Source organism: Pan troglodytes, chromosome 5, assembly GCF_028858775.2.
Source record: "Pan troglodytes isolate AG18354 chromosome 5, NHGRI_mPanTro3-v2.0_pri, whole genome shotgun sequence".
Classification (NCBI taxonomy): Eukaryota; Metazoa; Chordata; class Mammalia; order Primates; family Hominidae; genus Pan; species Pan troglodytes.
In genome coordinates this window covers 148,729,484-148,749,629 of record NC_072403.2, presented here as the reverse complement: position 1 = coordinate 148,749,629, position 20,146 = coordinate 148,729,484, and the positions used below count along the sequence as shown (strand labels likewise).

The 20,146-nt window shown below is 37.1% G+C and overlaps 1 protein-coding gene across 2 annotated transcripts in view; it reads right to left on the bottom strand.

Annotated features, from left to right (window-relative positions):
* The window catches only part of PEX7 (peroxisomal biogenesis factor 7), a 91,898-nt gene that overhangs the window by 13,492 nt on the left and 58,260 nt on the right, over nt 1–20,146 (bottom strand). For both annotated transcript variants that reach the window (XM_518763.9, XM_016956377.3), the window contains exon 9: nt 4,934–5,033. In XM_518763.9, coding sequence (XP_518763.3) covers nt 4,934–5,033 — 100 coding nt within the window. The remainder of the gene's footprint in view (nt 1–4,933; nt 5,034–20,146) is intronic.

Genomic DNA, 20,146 nt, shown 5'->3' with positions numbered 1-20,146 from the left:
TAGTCACTTCTGGATAACTAATTGAGCTGTACACTTAAAAATATGTGCATTTTAAAATATAAATTTACATTTCAATTAAATCTAAGAAACATAATAATATGGTAAAACAGAGATTTTTAAAAGAAACATAATAATATGGTATAAGAGATTCTTTCTCAAGTGGGGAAACTATAGGTAATCTTTTTTCTTTCTTCTAAATGTAATTTCCAAAATTTTGTCATGAGGAAAACATTAAAGCTTATTAAACATACAGCGGCGACATCTGAAAGTGGTAGCGTTTACTTTAAAAGAGATTAAAATAATAAATAACTGTGCCCCCAAAAGAATATATAAAGATATGTAAACTTGTATCCAGCTTATAAATACTAAACTAAACATCACTGAGCATTTGGAAGAGCAGAATTGATACTGCAGAACACAAAGTCAGGAATTCTAAACTAATATAGAAATTCCAGTTATATAAATAGGTATATTATAGGTCTAGAATCACAAGTCTACAAAAAGAAAAAGAGTATCTAATTTAGAAATAATAAGGATAAGAAAGAAAAGATAAAATGTCAGAACTGTACAAATCATGATCAGAAAAAAAAAATTTCAAAGAAAACGATGCCTTCAGCCTGGTTAACAAGAGAGGGCATAGAGCATTTCTCAGCAATTATCCTTAAAGAATGACCCCAGACATTTATTTGTCAAGTTTTAAACTTTTAAAGACAAGATCTTACATTCTGTTAAGAAGAAAGGTGGTGTAATATATGAATGCCCTTGACCTCATTTCTCAGATCTCTAAGAAAGGACAAGCTAAAAAGAAAAAGAATTATACACAGAAGAACTCAGATAAATCTCTTTTAAGACTGAGAATATATAAAAACACAGAGCCTTAAAGTAACATCAGCAAGGTCCTACAGCTGCTAAGATCACAAAAGACAATAGGTATATGAAAGCAGATGGAAAGACACTAAGAGGTGACAGAAAGATACTTTCTAAGGGAATAAAAAATGATCAAAGAGTAAAATTAAATTAACTTACAATCTGTAAATCTGACACATTATGAGACTAAAGGATAAATATAGTATGTTAAAAATAACTTGGCTGGGCGCAGTGGCTCACGCCTGTAATCTCAGCAATTTGGGAGGCCAAGGTGGGCAGATCACCTGAGGTCGGGAGTTTGCGACCAGCCTGGCCAACATAGAGAAACCCCATCTCTGCTAAAAATACAAAATTAGCTGGGCGTGGTGGCACATGCCTGTAATCCCAGCTACTCAGGAGGCTGAGGCAGGAGAATTGCTTGAACCCAGAAGACAGAGGCTGCAGTGAGCCGAGATCACGCCATTGCACTCCAGCCTGGGCAACAAGAGCAACATTCTGTCTCAAAACAAACAAAAATAAAACTTAAACCACCTACTATACCAACACAGGTTAGTGTGGCAGATTTTAAGTGACTATGAATTCTTCACAGGTCCTCCCATCAAACGGTAGAGTCTATTTCCCACTCTTTGAATCTGGGCTGGCCTTGCAACTTGCTTTGCAACAGAAGGAATGCTGTGTGGCTTCCAAGTCCAGTTCTCAAGATGACTTGCAGCTTTTGCTCTTGCCCTCTTGGAAACACACAACTGTTAAGTGCAGAGACCTGGGCACACCTAGAGACACACGGCCTGGAAGACAACCAGCACTACCCACCAGACACATTGAACGAGGCCTAATAGGACCACCCGGCCCCAGTTAAGCCACCAGATGGCTGGAACCACATGGGTGGCCACAGGAAAGACCAAAAGAAGAACTGCTAGGGTGTGTCTGGTCCAAATTGCTGACTCACAGAATTGTGAGCAAATAAAATTGTTGTTTTAGGCCACTAAGTCCTGGGAGTTGTTCGTTACACAGTAATAGATAACTGACAAAAGTGAGAGGGAAAAATATGGAGATACATGTAGAACTTGATTCATATCTTCCCTAGAAAAGAGTTTGATGTGACCTGTAAAAATACAAATTATCTCTCTCCTATAGCCGCCCAAGATGCCGAAAGAAGACCAAGGGCAAGACGGTGGCCCCAGCCCCTGCTGTCTTGAAGCAACAGGCCAAGAAAGTGGTGAATCCCCTGTTGAGTAAAGGCCTAAGAATTCTGGCACTGGACAGGACATCCAGCCCAAAAGGGACCTCACCCACTTTGTGAAATGGCCCCGCTATGTCAGGCTGCAGCAGCAAAGAATTATCCTCTACAAGAGCCTAAAAGTGCCTCCTGTGATGAACCAGTTCACCCAGGCCCTGGGACCACCAAACAGCTACTCAACTACATAAGCTGGCCCATAATACAGACCAGAGACAAAGCAAGAGAAGAGGCAGAGACTTGGCCCAGGCTGAGAAGAAAGCTGTTGGCAAAGGGGATGTCCCCACTAAGAGACCACCTGTCCTTCAAGCTGGGGTTAACACCGTCACCACCTTGGTGGAGAGGAAGAAGGCTCAGCTGGCGGTGACTGCACATGACGTGGATCCCATCAAGCTGGTTGTCTTCCTGCCTGCCCTGTCTCATAAAATGGGGGTCCCTGACTGCGCTGTCAAGGGAAAGGCAAGACTGGTTCACAGCATGACCCACACCACCATCACCTTCACACAGATTAACTCGGAAGACAAAAGGGCTTTGGCTAACATGGTGGAAGCTATCAGGACCAATTACAATGACAGACATGATGAGATCTGCTGTCACTGGGGGGGCAATGTCCTTGGTCCCAAGTCTGTGGCTCACACTGCCAAGCTGGAAAAGGCAAAGGCTAAAGAACCTGCCACTAAACTGGATTAAATGTACACGGTTGAGTTTTCTGTACATAAAAATAATTAAAATAATACAAATTATCCTTTGAAAAATATATAAATTAATAATATACACAACTCAAATGTTTGTGTTTAAAATACTGGTTGAGATCACCATCTTAATTTGAATAAAATCTATTACTTAGGGATGTATGTCCTCTGATTAAGTCCTCTCATCACAAAGTTGCTTTTAATAAGGTAGGCCTACTATGTGTGGAGGATTTAGAAAACATCTGGTATTCTTCAGACCTGGGCGAGGAAGCGCCATAGCTGAGGAAATGGAGGCGCTGCAGCTGCTGCCACAGGTTCTAGTCTGGGCTCACAGAGGACAGGTAATAGAAATACATAAGGATGAGGATTTAATGAATATTTACTTAGGATCCTTTGTTTGGGGTGCCATGTTTCAGTACGTACATTGCAACTTTTTAAGACTAAAATAAAAAACAGGTACAATTATTTTATTAAAATCCATCTATAATAAATGTATCAGAAAAGGAACTAGTTCATTTGAAACACATTATATTTATGCTGAAAAAATGCCATTTCACTCATCACTATTTCAGTTTTTTCTCTTCTTATATCCTATTAAGTCATTTTAAATGATTATTTCTAATGTTAATGGGAACATTCTAATACCAAATGAGAATCGTTTAAACTCAGAATTACATCTTTAATTCCTAAAATGAAAAACTCATAGGCTGAGAGCTCATGCCTGTAATCCCAGCACTTTGGGGGGCCGAGGAGGGTGGATCACTTGAGGTCAGGAGTTCGAGACCAGCCTGGCTAACATGGTGAAACCCCATCTCTACTAAAAATATAAAGATTAGGCCAGGCACGGTGGTTCATGTCTGTAACCCCAGCACTTTGGGAGGCCAAAGCAGGTGGATCACTTGAGGTTAGCAGTTTGAGACCAGCCTAGTCAACATGGCGGAACCCCATCTCTACTAAAAATACAAAAAATAAGCCAGGCATGGTGGCATGTGCCTGTAATCCCAGCTACTCAGGAGGCTGAGGCAGGAGAATCACTTGAATCCGGGAGGCGAAGGTTGCAGTGAGCCGAGATTGTGCCACTGCACTCCAGCCTGGGCAACAGAGCAAAAACTCTGTCAAAAAAAAAAAAAAAAAAATTAATTGGGTGTGGTGTTGCATGCCTGTAATCCCAGATACTTGGGAGGCTGAGGTGGGAGAATTGTGTGAACCTGGGAGGTGGAGGTTGCAGTGAGCCAAGATTGCACCACTGCACTCCAGCCTGGGTGACAGTGTGAAACTCTGTCTCCAAAAAAAAAAAAAAAGAAAAGAAAAAAAAAACACTTACATATTTATTTAAATTTCAGAACACATTAATGTGAAGTGGGATTTTCTTTTTGCTTAACTTATAAGAGTTATCATAAAAGCACAATTTCACAGTCATGCTCTACAATTTCCACATATTATTTTGTGTTTCACTGATATGCTGGTTCTTTCACACACTCTGTATTTAAAGGGCCTTATCACTCAACATATTGTAGTGTTTCTGATTGACTTTACAATTTCTAAAATGAAAAGGCTTTTTTTAAAAAAAAAACCTGAGGGATATTTAAAGTCCAAAGTGTCTACTCTCAAGTCCTCAAGAGAACAAAAAGGGAGACATATATTGTTTATTAACTTAAATAGCAGACATTCTATTTTACTTGTTCTCCATCAGAAGCTTCCCATTCGACACGTGGTGTGAAGACAAGGGCGACAGTCCTGAAAGGGTAGTGACCTGCCTGCCCATGGTCTCAACTCCCTAATGGGACAGCTGAGTCAGGACCACATGCTCCTGACTCCTGCCAACCCGTGGCGACAATCCTGCCATATTCCATCTTTCTCTTGTCACTTTTCTGTTGGGAGAGGCCTAGAGAAAGCCTTTAAAATGTTAGGATAATACCTCCTGGGAAGGTTCCTTTTTCTCTCAGGGAAATCAGTCTTTCAAGAGGAGAAAGGTATGTCAACTTTCTTGATACCTCTTATTCCCTAGTAGTTTAATGCTCAAATGCTCCAGCTTATATAGCTAAAATGGCAACAATTTTATTCATAAAAGCAACGCATGCCACACAGAGTTGGCTGTGAACTTGGGCAGAAGAGAATATCATGAGATTGTATCCGTTACCTGAGTGGGGCTCTGAAGACTGAAGTCTAAACCACAAGTAAACTCTGTATGATGCTCCACTGTTTCAAGAAGAGAGTCAGGCTTTGAAAAGTTCCAGAATCTGTGAAGATAAATAAAAGGGAATAATTTAAATGCTAAAACTACCAAAAAACTTATATTAAGAAAAAATAGATATTTGACATAGCAAAGATTTTATCCAAACAGGCTCAACCAATTCATAAATACAGAACCCCACTATTAAGCCCTACATAAAAAAAATCCAATAAGAAAAAAAAGTACTCCATCCTATTATATACAAAAAAAAAACCCTACATCAATCTACCCTATAAAAGATTATTCTACTCCCATTAGTATACCTTTTAGGACAGAAGCTTAACAAGTTTTAATTTAAAAAATGTTTTTATATTGCACAAGGACATTGAGATGATAGTCAGTATGCTTTTGTAGCAATTTCTAAAAGCATTCATGGCTATAAAATAAGGATATTGAATTAAATGAACTCTAACATTTTGTGATTTTAAATATGACTTCATTTCTCAACAATTGACAAGAAAGATCTTAGGCTTAATTTAAATTTCAACAGCAATTAGAATTCTTTGAAAAAAATCTGTTCTCTTATGAAAATCTCTGTAATTCTGAAACTATCTTTTTTCTTTTTTGAGGCACAGCCTTTCTTACAGATTCCACATCATTATAATTCCTAGAATCAAGAAAAACAGAAATGTATTTTCCTGAGCCAATATTATGTATTCTACTTAACCTCCATAGACTGAAAGTGGTAATATTTACCATAATCAAGCTCTCATTTGTACTGTGCAGACAAGAATTTGGCCCTGTTTTCAATACATAACATGGTACTTTATTTCTAATGCTTTATTTGCTCATCATCTTTTTTATTTGATTCTAAACATACTATAAAAATGGCACATTCAGGATCACAGAGTCATATCCTAATTCAGCTTCTCTAATGATCTACAACATGGCACACTGAAGGTTTAACAGATCCCTTTGAAAGAGAGTAAATACACAGAACCAAGAGCCACAGTTTGTTTAACCTGGTGGTATTATTTCCCTAATAAATACAGAGTTGGCCCTATTAAGTTTTGAAAAGGGTTGTCGCTGTGGATAATCCACTGTGTGGGTACCAAAGAAACAATGAGTAAATAGCTCATTTATCAGATTACCGAAATCTACAAAATATTTGGGAACAGTGATTTTACTTTTGAAAATTTGCCTGTTCAACCAAATGAGGGAACAAGCTGTATGCATTCTCAGAAATCCTAATAGTGGTCTCCACTGTCTTTGCATATTTGTTTCTTTGAATTCTAGAGACAGTGAATTATATCAAAATCTAATTTTCTGGGTCCCGATAATGTTGAGAGAAGCAAAAGTAAACATATAATTTTGTAATTTCATTTCTAAAACATGGTTATTCACTGATTTGCATTATCTGAAATAATAATCAAATGATTCTGCATGTGGCTACTATGTTCCAAAAAATACTCAAAATGATTTTAAAATAAGCATTTAATATGGCAAAAAATGAGTTAAAGGAAAATTAAGGGTAGGAAAGTAAGATGGCATCTGCAATGAGATTGGTACATTCCATGAAGTTCTATGTCCTTGACAGGGAAGGACCTCAAGATGCTAAGCTTTCTAGCAGCCAAAGGAAAAAGGGAGACAATCAAGACCCAAATGCATGGTGTCCACAACCAAACTGCTCCTGGAAAGCTCAGAAGGAAATTCTCCCTTGGGAGTTCAGTGACAAGAAACCCAATGTTTATGTAATAAGAACATCCTCAACATCTGTGAGGAAACACACAGATGCTTTGCCAGCTGCTGCTTATGAGTGAATGGCATCACCCTAAAGGGCAGTCTAAAAGAATGGGTCTAAGGGAAAGTCAATTTGATGTAATCTGGGTATTTAGCTCTCTGACTTCATTTGAAATTTAGATTTTATTTCAGCAGAATGGATAGGCTAAATATTCTTTATGTAAACCATAAAAATTGGTTTCTTTTAGAACGTAAGGATAATACAAAACAACGAGAATTTATTTATACTCTCCTGATAAATTCCTGGAATGCAGCTTCTGTTGTTTTGAGCCAGCTTAGGACAAAGCTGCATTGAGATAAGACAAGGTGGGCCTTATGAAAATTACGATGCCTCACAAAGACACATGTGTGCAGCTATCCAACTTCAGCCTGAAAGTGTGATGAGGGAAGTCACACATTCAGGAGAACTGTGATTCTATTCAAAAAGTCCACCTGAATTTGCTCTAATATACAGCTAATGGGTAGTCAAAGCCTCACAGAGTTCTACACCACAGAATCACAGACATAATTTTAACCTGGGAAAAACTATCCAGTATTTATCTGCATCTTGCAAAGAGTTCATCAAAGAAAATACATGCTGAAACTCTTTGGTGAAGGGAGGGTTAGTCTACTGAATGGCATAAAGACACTTCATTACATCATTTCACAGCTCTGGTAGAAATTATGTAACATACCAAGTGTATACATTATGGTGCCTAAACTAAGAGAGGTTCATTTCCAACAGAATGGCTGACCTGGTTTCTAGACCAACATTTTAAAAACAACTAAAAACCCTGGACGAAACATAAAAACATATAACCAACCTTAAAACTTCATTAAAGCATGAGTGAGGAACACTATAGTAAAAACCAACACAAGACTGAAACCCAGAGCAGTAAATGGAAAAATGAAGCCAGCTTTTGCCTTGAGAGGATTTGCTAAACAGAGACAACCTAAGCTTCACATTTCTTCACCTCAAGGGGATCAGGAGTCAGGAAAATTTTTTCAATCAATATTAATATGCATAATTTAAAAATAATATTCAGTAGTGAAATATCAAAAATATTGTTAAATACAGTAAATTATACAAACTAAGTTGAGAAAACCAAATGCTAAACGGTATGTCAATATACTATAATTTATTATTTAATTGCTAATGGCTTTTTAATAACAAAAGAAATATATGTATTTCTTTCCCCATTCTCACTCTCTAATTAGCAACCACTGTTAACAGTTTAATGAGTACACTTCCAGAGTTTTTCTATGTATCTCTATTGAAGTTCCAGCCAGAAAGAGTGAGTTGAAAGGAGGGGCTAACAGGGAGAAAGTGGGTGTTTCTCCAAGTTTTCTCAAGTTTGCAGTTAAGGGAGTGGGCATGGTCTCTCCTTGCAACCTTCTTCTGGATTCAAACATCCCATAAGTGCTATATATCCAAGGGCCTTCATGCATCTATCGCGTAAGTAAAATGAGCTCCTTTTTGCTGCAAGGAGTCATACTATAATATATCATTAAGTGGTCAAATAAGGCACATTATTCTTAAGTGAAATGTTTGTTTTGATCCAGCATATATACTACTTGGTGCCTTTTTGTCTCTTTGCTGATGAAATCACTGACTATTTAATCTCCCTCATGGGAAGTAAATATACTGGATAAGCCTCCAATGATTAAAAATATTACAGAACTGTAGGAACATTTTTCATTTAAATTGTATATCATAATATAATGTCTTGGTTGAGTTATTTTTTGCTTTTCGGTTCCACAATTCTTTAACAATGCAAGTATACAGCACTGTATCACATCTCTCTTCTTTAAACATTTTATTATTACTTTTATTTTTTTTGAGATGGAGTCTCACTCTGTCGCCCAGGCTGGAGTGCAGTGGCGCGATCTCGGCTCACTGCAACCTCTGCCTCCCGGGTTCAAGCAATTCTCCTGCCTCAGCCTCCTGAGTAGCTGGGATTACAGGCGCACGCCACTACGCTCAGCTAATTTTTGTATTTTTAGTAGAGACGGGGTTTCACCATGTTGGTCAGGCTGGTCTTGAACTCCTGACCTCGTGATCTGCCCGCCTTGGCCTCCCAAAGTGCTGGGATTACAGGCACGTGCCACCATCCCCTGCTAATTTTTGTATTTTTAGTAGAGACGGGGTTTCACCATGTTGGTCAGGCTGGTCTCGAACTCCTGACCTCGTGATCTGCCCACCTTGGCCTCCCAAAGTGCTGGGATTACAGGCATGAGACACCGTTCCTGGCCTATTATTACTTTTTTTGGAGACAGCGAAATCATAGGGCACTGCAGCCTCAAACTCCTGGCCTCAAGCAATCTCCCCACCCCACCCTCCCAAATAGCTGGGACTACAGGTGGGTACCACTATGCCTGGCTCATCACAGTCTGTATTAAATACAACGTCAAAATCACTTCAACAATTAAGCTGAAATTACTTACTTTCTACTTTAACTAAATGTAATTTGAAATCTCTATACTAACACTTTTGAAATTTAGCCAACAGATGAATTCAGCAGAAGGTTTAAAATATTTTTTTAAAGTTCTTTCTTTTCCTTTTCTGTACTCAACTTACGAGTTAGTCATGAATTACTTATAAGTCTTTCCTTACTATGAGAAAGGGACAATGTTCTGGCTATTTTTCAATGTCTTACATGTACATTAGTTTTTGTTGTGTTTTTATAATTTTAAGCAAATTTCACTATATACTCCTCTCCATTTGCAGTGCTTGGGCACAGTAGTCTTTAGAGCAAGGAGCAAAAATGTCACAACACTTACTTTCACATCATTTAGTTATTCATTCAACAACTGATGAGTCCTTCCATGTGCCAGGTAGGTGCTAAGCACCATATGCAAGACAGACATGGCCTCAGCCCTCCTGTGCGGCTCATAGTTCAGTGGGATCAACTGACATGTTTTTAAAAATCACCAAAACACAAACGTAATGACAATTGACAAGTGCCCCAAAAGACAATGCAGGATGACTTAAGAGGACATCCTGAGGAAGTGACATCTGAGCTGCAAATCTGAAGGTTGAGGAGTTAGCCAGGGAGAGAGCAGAAGAGCAGCTTATCGCTTGTCTGCAAGGAGCCTGACAGTGTGTGACCAGAAGGGCCCATGAGGCTGGCGCAGGGAAAGGGAAGAATGTTCCAGGACGTAAGCAGGGCCAGGTCAAACAGGTCTTGTAGGTCATTTGAAGAATTTGGGATTTTCTCTTTAAAAAAAGAGAAAAAAGCCACTGAAGGATTTTAAGCAGCAACTTAAATTTGTGTGGTCAGTTTGCCTTATTTTAAAACATTTTAATAAACATTTTTCATTTAGAAAAGTTCTAAATTTACAGATAACTTGTGAAGATAGTAAAGAGGGGTCCCATACACCTCAACAGCCAGGTTCCCCTACTGTTAACATCGGTCTATGGTCAGCTTTGCCTTCAAAGGTGTCTCTGGCCACAGTGAGAAGAATGGACTTGAGGGCTTGAGTGGGTATGGGAAGATCAGTGGTCCAAAAAGAGGTAATAGCAGCTTGGACTTAAGGTACTGAGTGTGATGATGAAGAAAAGTTGATGGATTGGAGATTTATTTAGGCAGAAGAATTAATACAACCTGGTGATTAATGGAACAGAAGACATCAAAAAAGATTCTCATGTTTCTTGTTTCATTCACAGTACTCATAATACTTCCATGCATTTATTTATTTCTTAATACAAATCTATCCTCCTTTAATAGGCAATAAGCTCCTTGAATTCAGGGACAGTGTCCTATTCTTCTTTGTATCTTTTGCATGTATAAAAGTGTCTGCCACATGGTCAACCAAAGAATTTATGGGCACTCATGAATGAATGAATGAATGAGCAAATAAATATACAATGGGTATAATTCTCATTTCAAAGGTGAAGACAATATGATCCAAGAAATTAAGCAATCCATGGTTATAGAGCTAATAAATGGCAGCCCCAAAACACAGACTCTCCTGACATCATGTCTAGAACTTTTTCTACTAAAAAAGATGGCACCATACATTTTTTTCTCTAGGCCTAGGTCATGCCAGAAAATTTTAAATATAGGTGGGCAGGATCTGCAATTCTTCAGGCAGTTTTGATTAACACCCTGAAAGTTCAAATAGGCATGGACCAAGTCAGGTATCCCCCAAACTCTTCAAACTACAGAAAGAATTTCATAAGCCAAAGCCCATGCCGAGAGTCCATTAGTCAGCCACTTACAATAAAAATCCTAAGGAAATTATGAGCCAGAATACATCTGAACTACCATGGCAAGGACTTTGGGAATTTTCTTTTCTCTCTTTTAATATTTTTTATATGCACTTATTGCATCCTCTAGTCTACTCTGCTGTCTCTTTCTAACTTATGTATCACTCAACTCTCTTTCTATAACCACTCAGATTTCCATCCTTTTGCAATGAACCCCCTATAGAACACATGGACTCATGGGCCTATTACTTTACGATCTGTAACACTTTTGGAAGGGATTAAAAAATAGAAGTGGTCGGGCCCGGTAGCACTTTGCAAGGGCAAGGCGGGTGGATCACTTAAGGCCAGGAGTTCAAGCCCAGCCTGGGCAACGTGATGAAACCCTGTCTCTACCAAAAATACAAAAATTAGCCAGGCATGGATGGTGGTGGATGTCTACAGTCCCAGCTACTTGGGAGGCTGAGGCAGGAGGATCGCTTGAGCCCAGGAGGTAGAGGCTGCAGTGAACCGTGATCTGCAGTGAGCGTGAGCAACAGAGTGAGACTCTGTCTCAAAAAAGAAAAAAAAAAAAGGGCTGTTGAACAATTTTATAGAGTTAAACTATTCATTCACTCAAAAATATTTACTGATGGTAACATTCATTTATTTGCATGACTGGATTAAAAACTGTTTTTTGGTTTTGGAACTTGTATTAATAATAACAAAAATAAAGTTTAAGACAGAAAAAAACCCTAAGTACCTGCTAAATGAAGAATACATGATCAATTGTGAAAAACTACTGAACAATTTTCAAAGGTGTCTCTTGGAATGCTCAATCACTAATACCCAGAAACCCCACAAACTTCGAAGGTTACATATGATAAAATTCTAGACTTAAGCTTCCTTCTCAAAATGAGTCCATCACAATATTTCATCGAAAACTCTAATCAGATCAGTATTTTAGAGAAGCAGACTTTACTTCATCACAATAAACATTAAGCTCGGGAACCACATACCACAAAGCCTAGAGTACTCTGACAAATTAAAGAAAATCATCAGGCTGATGGAAGGCCTGCTCTGAGAGTATTTATGGCAGAGATCCACAGGGATGCTGGATGACTTTCTGAAGAATGCCACATCTCAATAAGAGGAGATAAAGGAAAAGAGGCAAAACTCCTATGCGGTTTGTGTATTGCTTACTGGCACAAATCAAAGAATCATGAAATAATTTTTGCAATACAGCTTCAAATAAATACTTGACTAAAAAAGAAGTAAAACTGGAAGAACTCTACTCATGAACTAGTATCACTATCTTAGGGATAAGAATAGTCTGTGTACATCTGAAGTGTAACTGCTAGCACCAAAATGTACCCACCTAGAGCAAAAGAGCATTTCACTGATGGATAACGTGACCACATGGGGTTGCTTTAGAACTTCACCCCACACCTAAATGTTGACAATCATTAAGCTTACAGCAGCTGCCTATGCTTTGGTCATTTATTAGCGACATTACCATGAAATACTTAATGTCCTCATCTCTGCAGCTAAGCATTTATGAATAAACCTACTCAGGCTGTCATGTAGTGGAATGTCTGCACTGCTTACAATGATCTCCTTTATTTAACAACTCTCTCCTCAGCAGAGGGTGGACACGGTGATGGGGGTGAGGAGGGGGAGAAGACAGACACCGACAAAGAGAGAAAAAAACAGAGACAGAGCAGACCAAATAATTCTGTTCCTTTTCTTGTAACTGGACATGAAAGCTTGAGGTAAAAAAAGAAAAAAAAATCAGCCTGCAGGAGGAGGAGGAATGACAAAGTCGGCTGTACAGTTTCAATGCCTTCCATAGGCCACACTGCACACCGTGCTTCTGCCTTTGGGCTCTGAGGGACCCCATAGTCTGAGAAATATTTCCCTGTTTATATTTAAGCTATCTAAGGATGGTTTCTGTTTTACACATGTGTGCACAGACACACATACTGTAAATAATATAGTGGAGAAAGATAAGGGACTCTGCTGAATTTTATTTAGGATGAAAATAGATGAATAATTACGGTTTTTTAAATCTCCACATGGTTCATTCCATTAAGTCCAATGTCTAAGAATTCCATTTTAGAATATTTAGTGTTGCCACACTCTTGACTAGGGTTTCAGGACAGACCTCAAAGGGTGTATTATTCATCCTTATGCTCTCTGGGAACTGTGTAAACTACTACCAGCTGACTGGCAGTACCCAGTTGGTCTAAGTAAATAGGCTTACTATGTGTGCAAATAACGGAGAGAGGGAAAGACAGCTTTTTCTGCTCAATTATCTTTTTCTTAAAAACTATAATTGCACACATTAGATAGAGTCAACTAATTCTACAAGGTTTGTAACAGAAAACAGCAGCTTCCTGCCGTACTTCCTCAATCTTTCACCTCAGAGGCAATCACTCTAAATTCTTTTAGTTGCTTCTTCTAATATTTTACTCTATATTTCTAAAGAATATGCTCATGGAGCTCATTTATTTTGTCATTTTCAGATATTATCTTTTGACTTCCTACTACGAAAAATGAGAAAAAGCAGTATCTACATTTAAAAAATACAAATACATGCAACAAAATCTACTCAGTTGCCTTATTGAAACCACACGATAGGATTTTTTAAAAAGTATGATGCAAATTAACTTACAAAGTCCATAAATGTTCTGTTGGAACTAATCAGCACAATTCAAAGTTCAAAGCAATGACTTATACTGCATTAAGCTGAGGCTTAACATTCCTTGTTCCTTTTAGATTTATCTATTTATTCATGTGCTTGCATTCAGTTATGAATTAGACACGGATCTGGTTTGATTCTTAAAGAAAAATGTTAGTAACAAATAATTCTGAAAAAGCTCTGCAGTTATAGAGCAAGCTATTTAAAATCAAAAGTCTTACAAGTTTCCAATTAATGTATGTTGTTTCATTTTATAGGAAATTATTTTCATTTTCATCTGGTACTTAACTCACAAAAGTATACTTCACTTCATGAAAAGATCTTTCCAGTATGACAGTAATTAACACAAGAATTTTCTAATTTAAACAAGTCAAATGGAAAAACTTTCGGGACATATTAAAAAATGAACATATCAACAAACTTGGGAGTTATTGCTTCATACATATAAATATGTATCTTAACCCAAAGATATATGAAGCTTAGAGATTTGTCAGTATATTGCACATTACACTTGATTTGTAGAAAAAAATAAAAATGTTTATCTGTCACTTTAGTTAACAAACGCGATGGTCCCAAATGTGCTAAATAGTAACATTCTATTAGTCAGTCAGTGCTGACTTAACCACAACTGAACAGCAAGTCTTCTCCTTGGAAAAGATTTCTCATCCCAACAGGACTTTCTACCTTAAATTGTTTTATTAATGACTGCTTCAGAAATATTTAAAGTGGAAACCACATTAAAATACAAATGTTTGAGCTTCTACAGTCAGAGTGACCAAAGGGTATCACAATTTTTCATTTAATTCAAATTCACTTATATTTATAAACATGTACTTAGCATATCCACATCCCAGGAGCCAGGGACAAAACAATAAAACAGACAAGTCCTACCCTGTCATCAGGCAATGTGCTTTATTAACACAGAATAAATTCAGTACTAAAATATCCTTGCAAGGATTACACAAATCGGGGAATGCAAATATTCCCGTTCTTAAAAGGAAACCAAAGATGACTACATTAAGATGCTTTCTAAAGTTATTGGTGAGGTGTGGTGAACCCATCTCACAAAGCAAAAAACGGTGATAGGGTTACAAAGACATTTCTAGCTAAGATATCTGAAGGCACAGAACATTTTGAAAATCTCTGATCATCCTAAGAATTTAACTGTAGTTCCTGCAAATGTTAACAATCAGTATCATATCATTAGCCACATGATTTCTTATGGTTTGATGAACAAAAGTAGAGGAATTAAAAACAACTATCTTAAAAGATGAGGTAAAATGATCATTTGAAGCTGTGTGGCAGCTCATATTCAGCCACATTTCTTATCTGTTTACTCTGACTGACCTTTTTTTGTTGGTAAGGGGGACTAGGCAAAGTTGAAATGAAAGGTTTGTGAGGCAGAGTACATATTCAACTATACTATCTGTTTACTTTGGCTGACCTTTTTTTAAGGGGAAGGGGAAGAAAGAGAAGTATCTGCCTGTGGAAATCTCTGTGCTAATAAACATAAGGATCAAAAAAGCCCATCAGCCACACCAAAGTTAAGACACTTACTAGATAAGGGCAAATCCCATGAGAGTATCTGTGACAAAGATAAAAGGTATTTCTGCATCCTCTGCTTTAAGATTTTAAGTTTACTACAATCCAATTAAAGATCATTTTCCCACTTAACACAATATAATAAAGCTAGTTATCTTATTCTACAATTAAACTAATATCATTAAATAATAACATTAACTAGAAGGTATTTTAAGGTCTTATTTTGCATGAGTAAATACAGTTTGCTTTTTTCTCAACTGTTTTTATTTTGAAAATTACCAACCCACAGTAAACCTCAAAGAATAAAATGAACACCCGTATGTCCTTTGTCTAGTTTACCAACTGCTAAAATTTTGCCACATGTGTTTTATCTTTCTCTCTCTACACATACACATATGAAGGAATATTTTTGCTGAACCATTTAAAAATAAACTGCAGACATCATAATTTGTCTTTGTCATTTTGCTGGTTTTCAGCAACTTTGATCAGAAATATAAGAACATATTTACAGTGACATGACAACAAGTACAAAGTCTGAAGAATATATGTGGGAATAAAAAATAAAATTCTGAGTGCCAGATATGGGCCAGGCTCTGTGGGAACAGCCTTGCATATATTGATATTTAAATCTTGTAGCAGTACATCTTATGACTGAGGAAACAAAGGCTCAGGGAGGTTAAGTCACTTTATGAGAGATTAAATGTAACTAAATTACATTAATTATATATTAAGTAATATACAATTAAATTATAATATAGCTAGTAATGGCAAATTCAGGATTTTAAGCTGTATCTCTTTTTCTATTACATCATGCTGCCTCCTTATGAAATAATTTTTTCAACAAATGTGTGTAGGTAATACATAATAATTCAGGGGAAAACTTCTAAATAGGTTGAAATGAAATAGAAGTGGTCACCTGGTAACAGGTTTTTTTTGTTTGTTTTTTTCAAGACAGGGTCTCACTCTGTTGCCCAGGCAGTACAATGTTGCAAACATGGCTCACTGCAGTTTCCATCTCCTGGGCTCAAGTGATCCTCCTGCCTCAGCACCCAAGCAGCTGAGATCACAGGTATGTGCCACCATACCTGGCTAATGTTTTAATTTTGTAGAGGTGGGGTCTCATCATGTTGTCCAGGCTGGTCTCGAATTCCTGGGCTCAAGAAATTTTCCCGCCTTGGCCTCCCAAAGTGCTAGGAATACGAGCATAAGCCACTGCGCCCAGCCCCTCTGGTAACAGATTTGAATCAAATGCCCAGACATATTCAACTTTGTATGGTGACCATTGTCCTGGTTCATGCTGCACCATATTCACTAGGTTCACTCTCCTACTTCACTTTCACAATGCAATGAAAATTCCTATTCACAAAGCTCCTCAGTGGCTGTAAGCAATATAATTATGTTATTAATGTAATGCTAGGTAAGGCATGAATGATTAATATCTAACTCTCCCTAAAGTACTTACATTTTAAAATGGGAAACATTATTACTACTAGTATTCTCATTTAAAACATCTGCTATTTTTTTGAGCTCTTATGTGCCAGAGTATTTACAGATACTACTTCATTTAATCCTCTGAACATCCCAGCAAGGTAGATCACAGTATCATTTCCCATATTTCACAACTAGTAAATAGAGGAGTCAGCTTTTCACTTCAAGTATGACTCACTCAAAGGTCTACATGCTCACCCCACTACATAATAGATGTCTAATCTATAGAACGTTTCTAAATATCTCCAAAGAACAGGGATGTGGAAGGACAGAGCTGATTCTAGATAACTTCCTATCCCCAATTCGTACTTCTCTTTCACCTCCAAGGAGCAGAGGGCAACAAAAGGCTAGATGGGGCTGCTTGCTCTTGCTGCTGTAAAATAAAATTACCTCACTCTTGAAGACTAGAGCGCTGAAATGGCCTCAAGCCCAAGGAGACAGCCTTCTGTCACCATCCATTCTAGCCTTAATAATGACAAAAGTAGCAAACACTTACATAGTACTTACTATGTACCAGTATTTGTGTGTATTAGCTCTTCTAACCATCACAACAATCCCATGTGGTGAGTACTATTAGCATCTCCATTTACAGGGATGGGGAAACTGAGCCATCAAGTTTTAAAATAACTTGCTCAAGTTTATATACCTAGTAGAAGGCAGTCTGGCTCCAAAGTCTGTGGTCCTACTATGTTACCTGGGAATGTGCCAACCCATAATTACTCTATTGAATATATATCTTCCAGTACTCCCTATTTACATTTGTGACTACATATGTCCCACGATACCAACAAAACTGACAGGCTTAGGGTTCTCCTAGGTGTGTTACTACTTGTCTCCAAGCCTTCATTTTTATCATTTCCTCAAAAAGACATTCCAAACTGTCTATTACAATGGCTGGCAGATAACAGACATTCTGTAAATATGCCTGAATTTTAAAGTAGAGTACAGTTGTACAATTTTGTCACCAAAAAGTAGCTTAACAGTTGAGTTGGAAACATTAATGTTGCTGACATAGGCAGAGAGAGACTCACATCAAGCAAACTGTGGCTGAATACAGTTTGACAACACCGAAATTAAAATTCACTTTATATTTTTCTTGCCCCCAAATCCATATGTCTAAAAAAATTAAGTGCTTGGTTTGGCTTATTATTATCAAAGGCCATTAAGACCACTGATAAAAAAGTTTTAAAGGTTATAATATTTATAAAAGTATCATGAAACTGGAGTGTTACTCTGAGGCTAAACTGGTCATTTTAGCTTTATCAATTAAAATCTTCAGATATCTGAGAATTTGCTACAATGTGGAAGACACGGAATGCTGCTCTTCCTAATGAAAAAAACTATGAATTATAACAGCTTTTACTTTTGTTTGGTTGTCACACATACCTGGTTTGCTGATTTCTGTTTATGAAATGATCTACTTGGTATGAAACCAAAAACAAGCATTTACAACTCAAATAATGCTTATGCACGGTTGGCACAACAAATGTGGCTTGGCAGGAAGAGAAGTTAACTAACTTAAGGGACAGTATATAGGAAAAAGATAATATGCTAAAATCTACGATGATAACATTCATGGAAGAATAGAAATAATCTACTATGAAACATTTTAACTTTAGTATTATCTTGAGTGAAGTTTAGAAAGAATCAAGATGTATTTTGATAGACTATATTGTCCACCAGCTGAAGGGAGTTCTGATATTCTTCATAAAAGTTGAAGTTTTTATTTAACATAAACCATACTAAACAATTTCCAATGCTATGTTATATATCACTTCTTAGATCTTCATTAGTTATTCTGTGAAATGTAATGAGCTACTATAGAGGTAAAGGTCTTAAAGCTTCTATTGTATTTGGTAAATAGCAACATAAAATAGAAATATGAAACTTACATTTTCTAAAATATCCACCATATCATCAGTTTTGATATAACACCCACCATATAAACAATTTTAAAATTAAATTTGAAAAATTTACAAACCTAAATATAACAATGGGCAACAAATTAAAAACTTATATTTAAAAAGCTTGTGTTGCAAATATTAGCCATCCAGAGAATCTAAAGGTAGTATCTGTATAGTTATCAGTCCTAAAACTTAAACAGGTTACTGTTGGTCTTATATCTGAAATCTTTTTCTTCTTGTTAAAATGGTTTTCTGACACTAAAAATATCATCAATCCAATCAGATTTAAAATTCTTCAGAGGATAAATTTAACTCATATCACATGGAGTAAAAATCCACCAAAAACGCACCTTTTCTGACCTTTCCAATCAGTGGTCACCACATTCAAATAATGAGACTAGACTCACACAGGCATTAGAACGATTAAAGTCTTATTCTCGACATGTGTTGAGAATTACAAATACACACACATGTAATATAGTCAAAAGTGAAGGGTTTTCAAATGATTTTGGCTTCCTTTTCTATTTATTTTCCTTGTTACAAGAAAGTCTTCGATAATCCTATACTGGAATATGCAATCAATAGCCTCCAGTTACATTTAGCATGGAGGTGAAACAGTAATTTAGTAGCTACAACGTATGTTAAAATTAAAATTATATTTCTAAAAAAAATGATGTTGCTTCTATATACTGCCTGTGAAGCAATGCTCCACTTCGTACTGGGAAAATGTTTACCAATTTTTCAAGAAAAAGGAGAATTCCAGGTTTTTGGCTTGTTTGAATAGGGATAAGGTTCCCATTAACTGAGATAAATAATACAGATAAACAAGCAAAGAAGGAGTTCAGTGTGAGATTCCTGTTTGGACACTCAGGTGCCTGTGTCCAGAAACAGCTGAACATGCAGGCCTAAGGCTCTCAAGAAAGGCCAGACCTGACACAGGGGCTGGAAATTATCATTTAGAACGGGCATGTAAAAAAAGTTCTAAACCAAAGGGAGACGACCAAGTTTAAGGGGAAGAGAAGGAGACTGATTCTATGATGAACCCTAAGAAGGAAGGGTCAGAGGAGAGTAAGAAAAACAAATAAGCAAAAAAGAACATGGAATCCTTAGGATAAGGAGTTTCCAGAAGGGAAGGTATGATCGACAGTGTAAAACAGAAAAAGGTTCAGCATGACAAATGCTGACAAGTGGACTGGACTTGGATTTACAGAGGTCGCTAGTGGCTTTTGCCAGAGCAATTTCAGTAAAGAAGGAGGGACTGAAGCCAGTTGTGCCATTAGGAAGAACCTTAAGTGCCTATGCCTATAAGCTTTCAAAGGTCTACAAAAATGCCTGAGAGCTGAACATTTAAATTAAACTTAAAATAATTAAATTTAAAATTAATAAATTAACATTACTAACTGATAAACCTGGCACTCAGAAACATTTCATTCCACTCAGAAACAATTTCTAGGTTAGGGATGTTTCTTTTTTACTTCACATGAATTCCTTAGCAAGCATAATGATTGCCAAGAAATCATAATCAATCATAAGTGACTTAATCCAAATCACTTCAAAAGCAAAAGCCACAAATCTTTTCA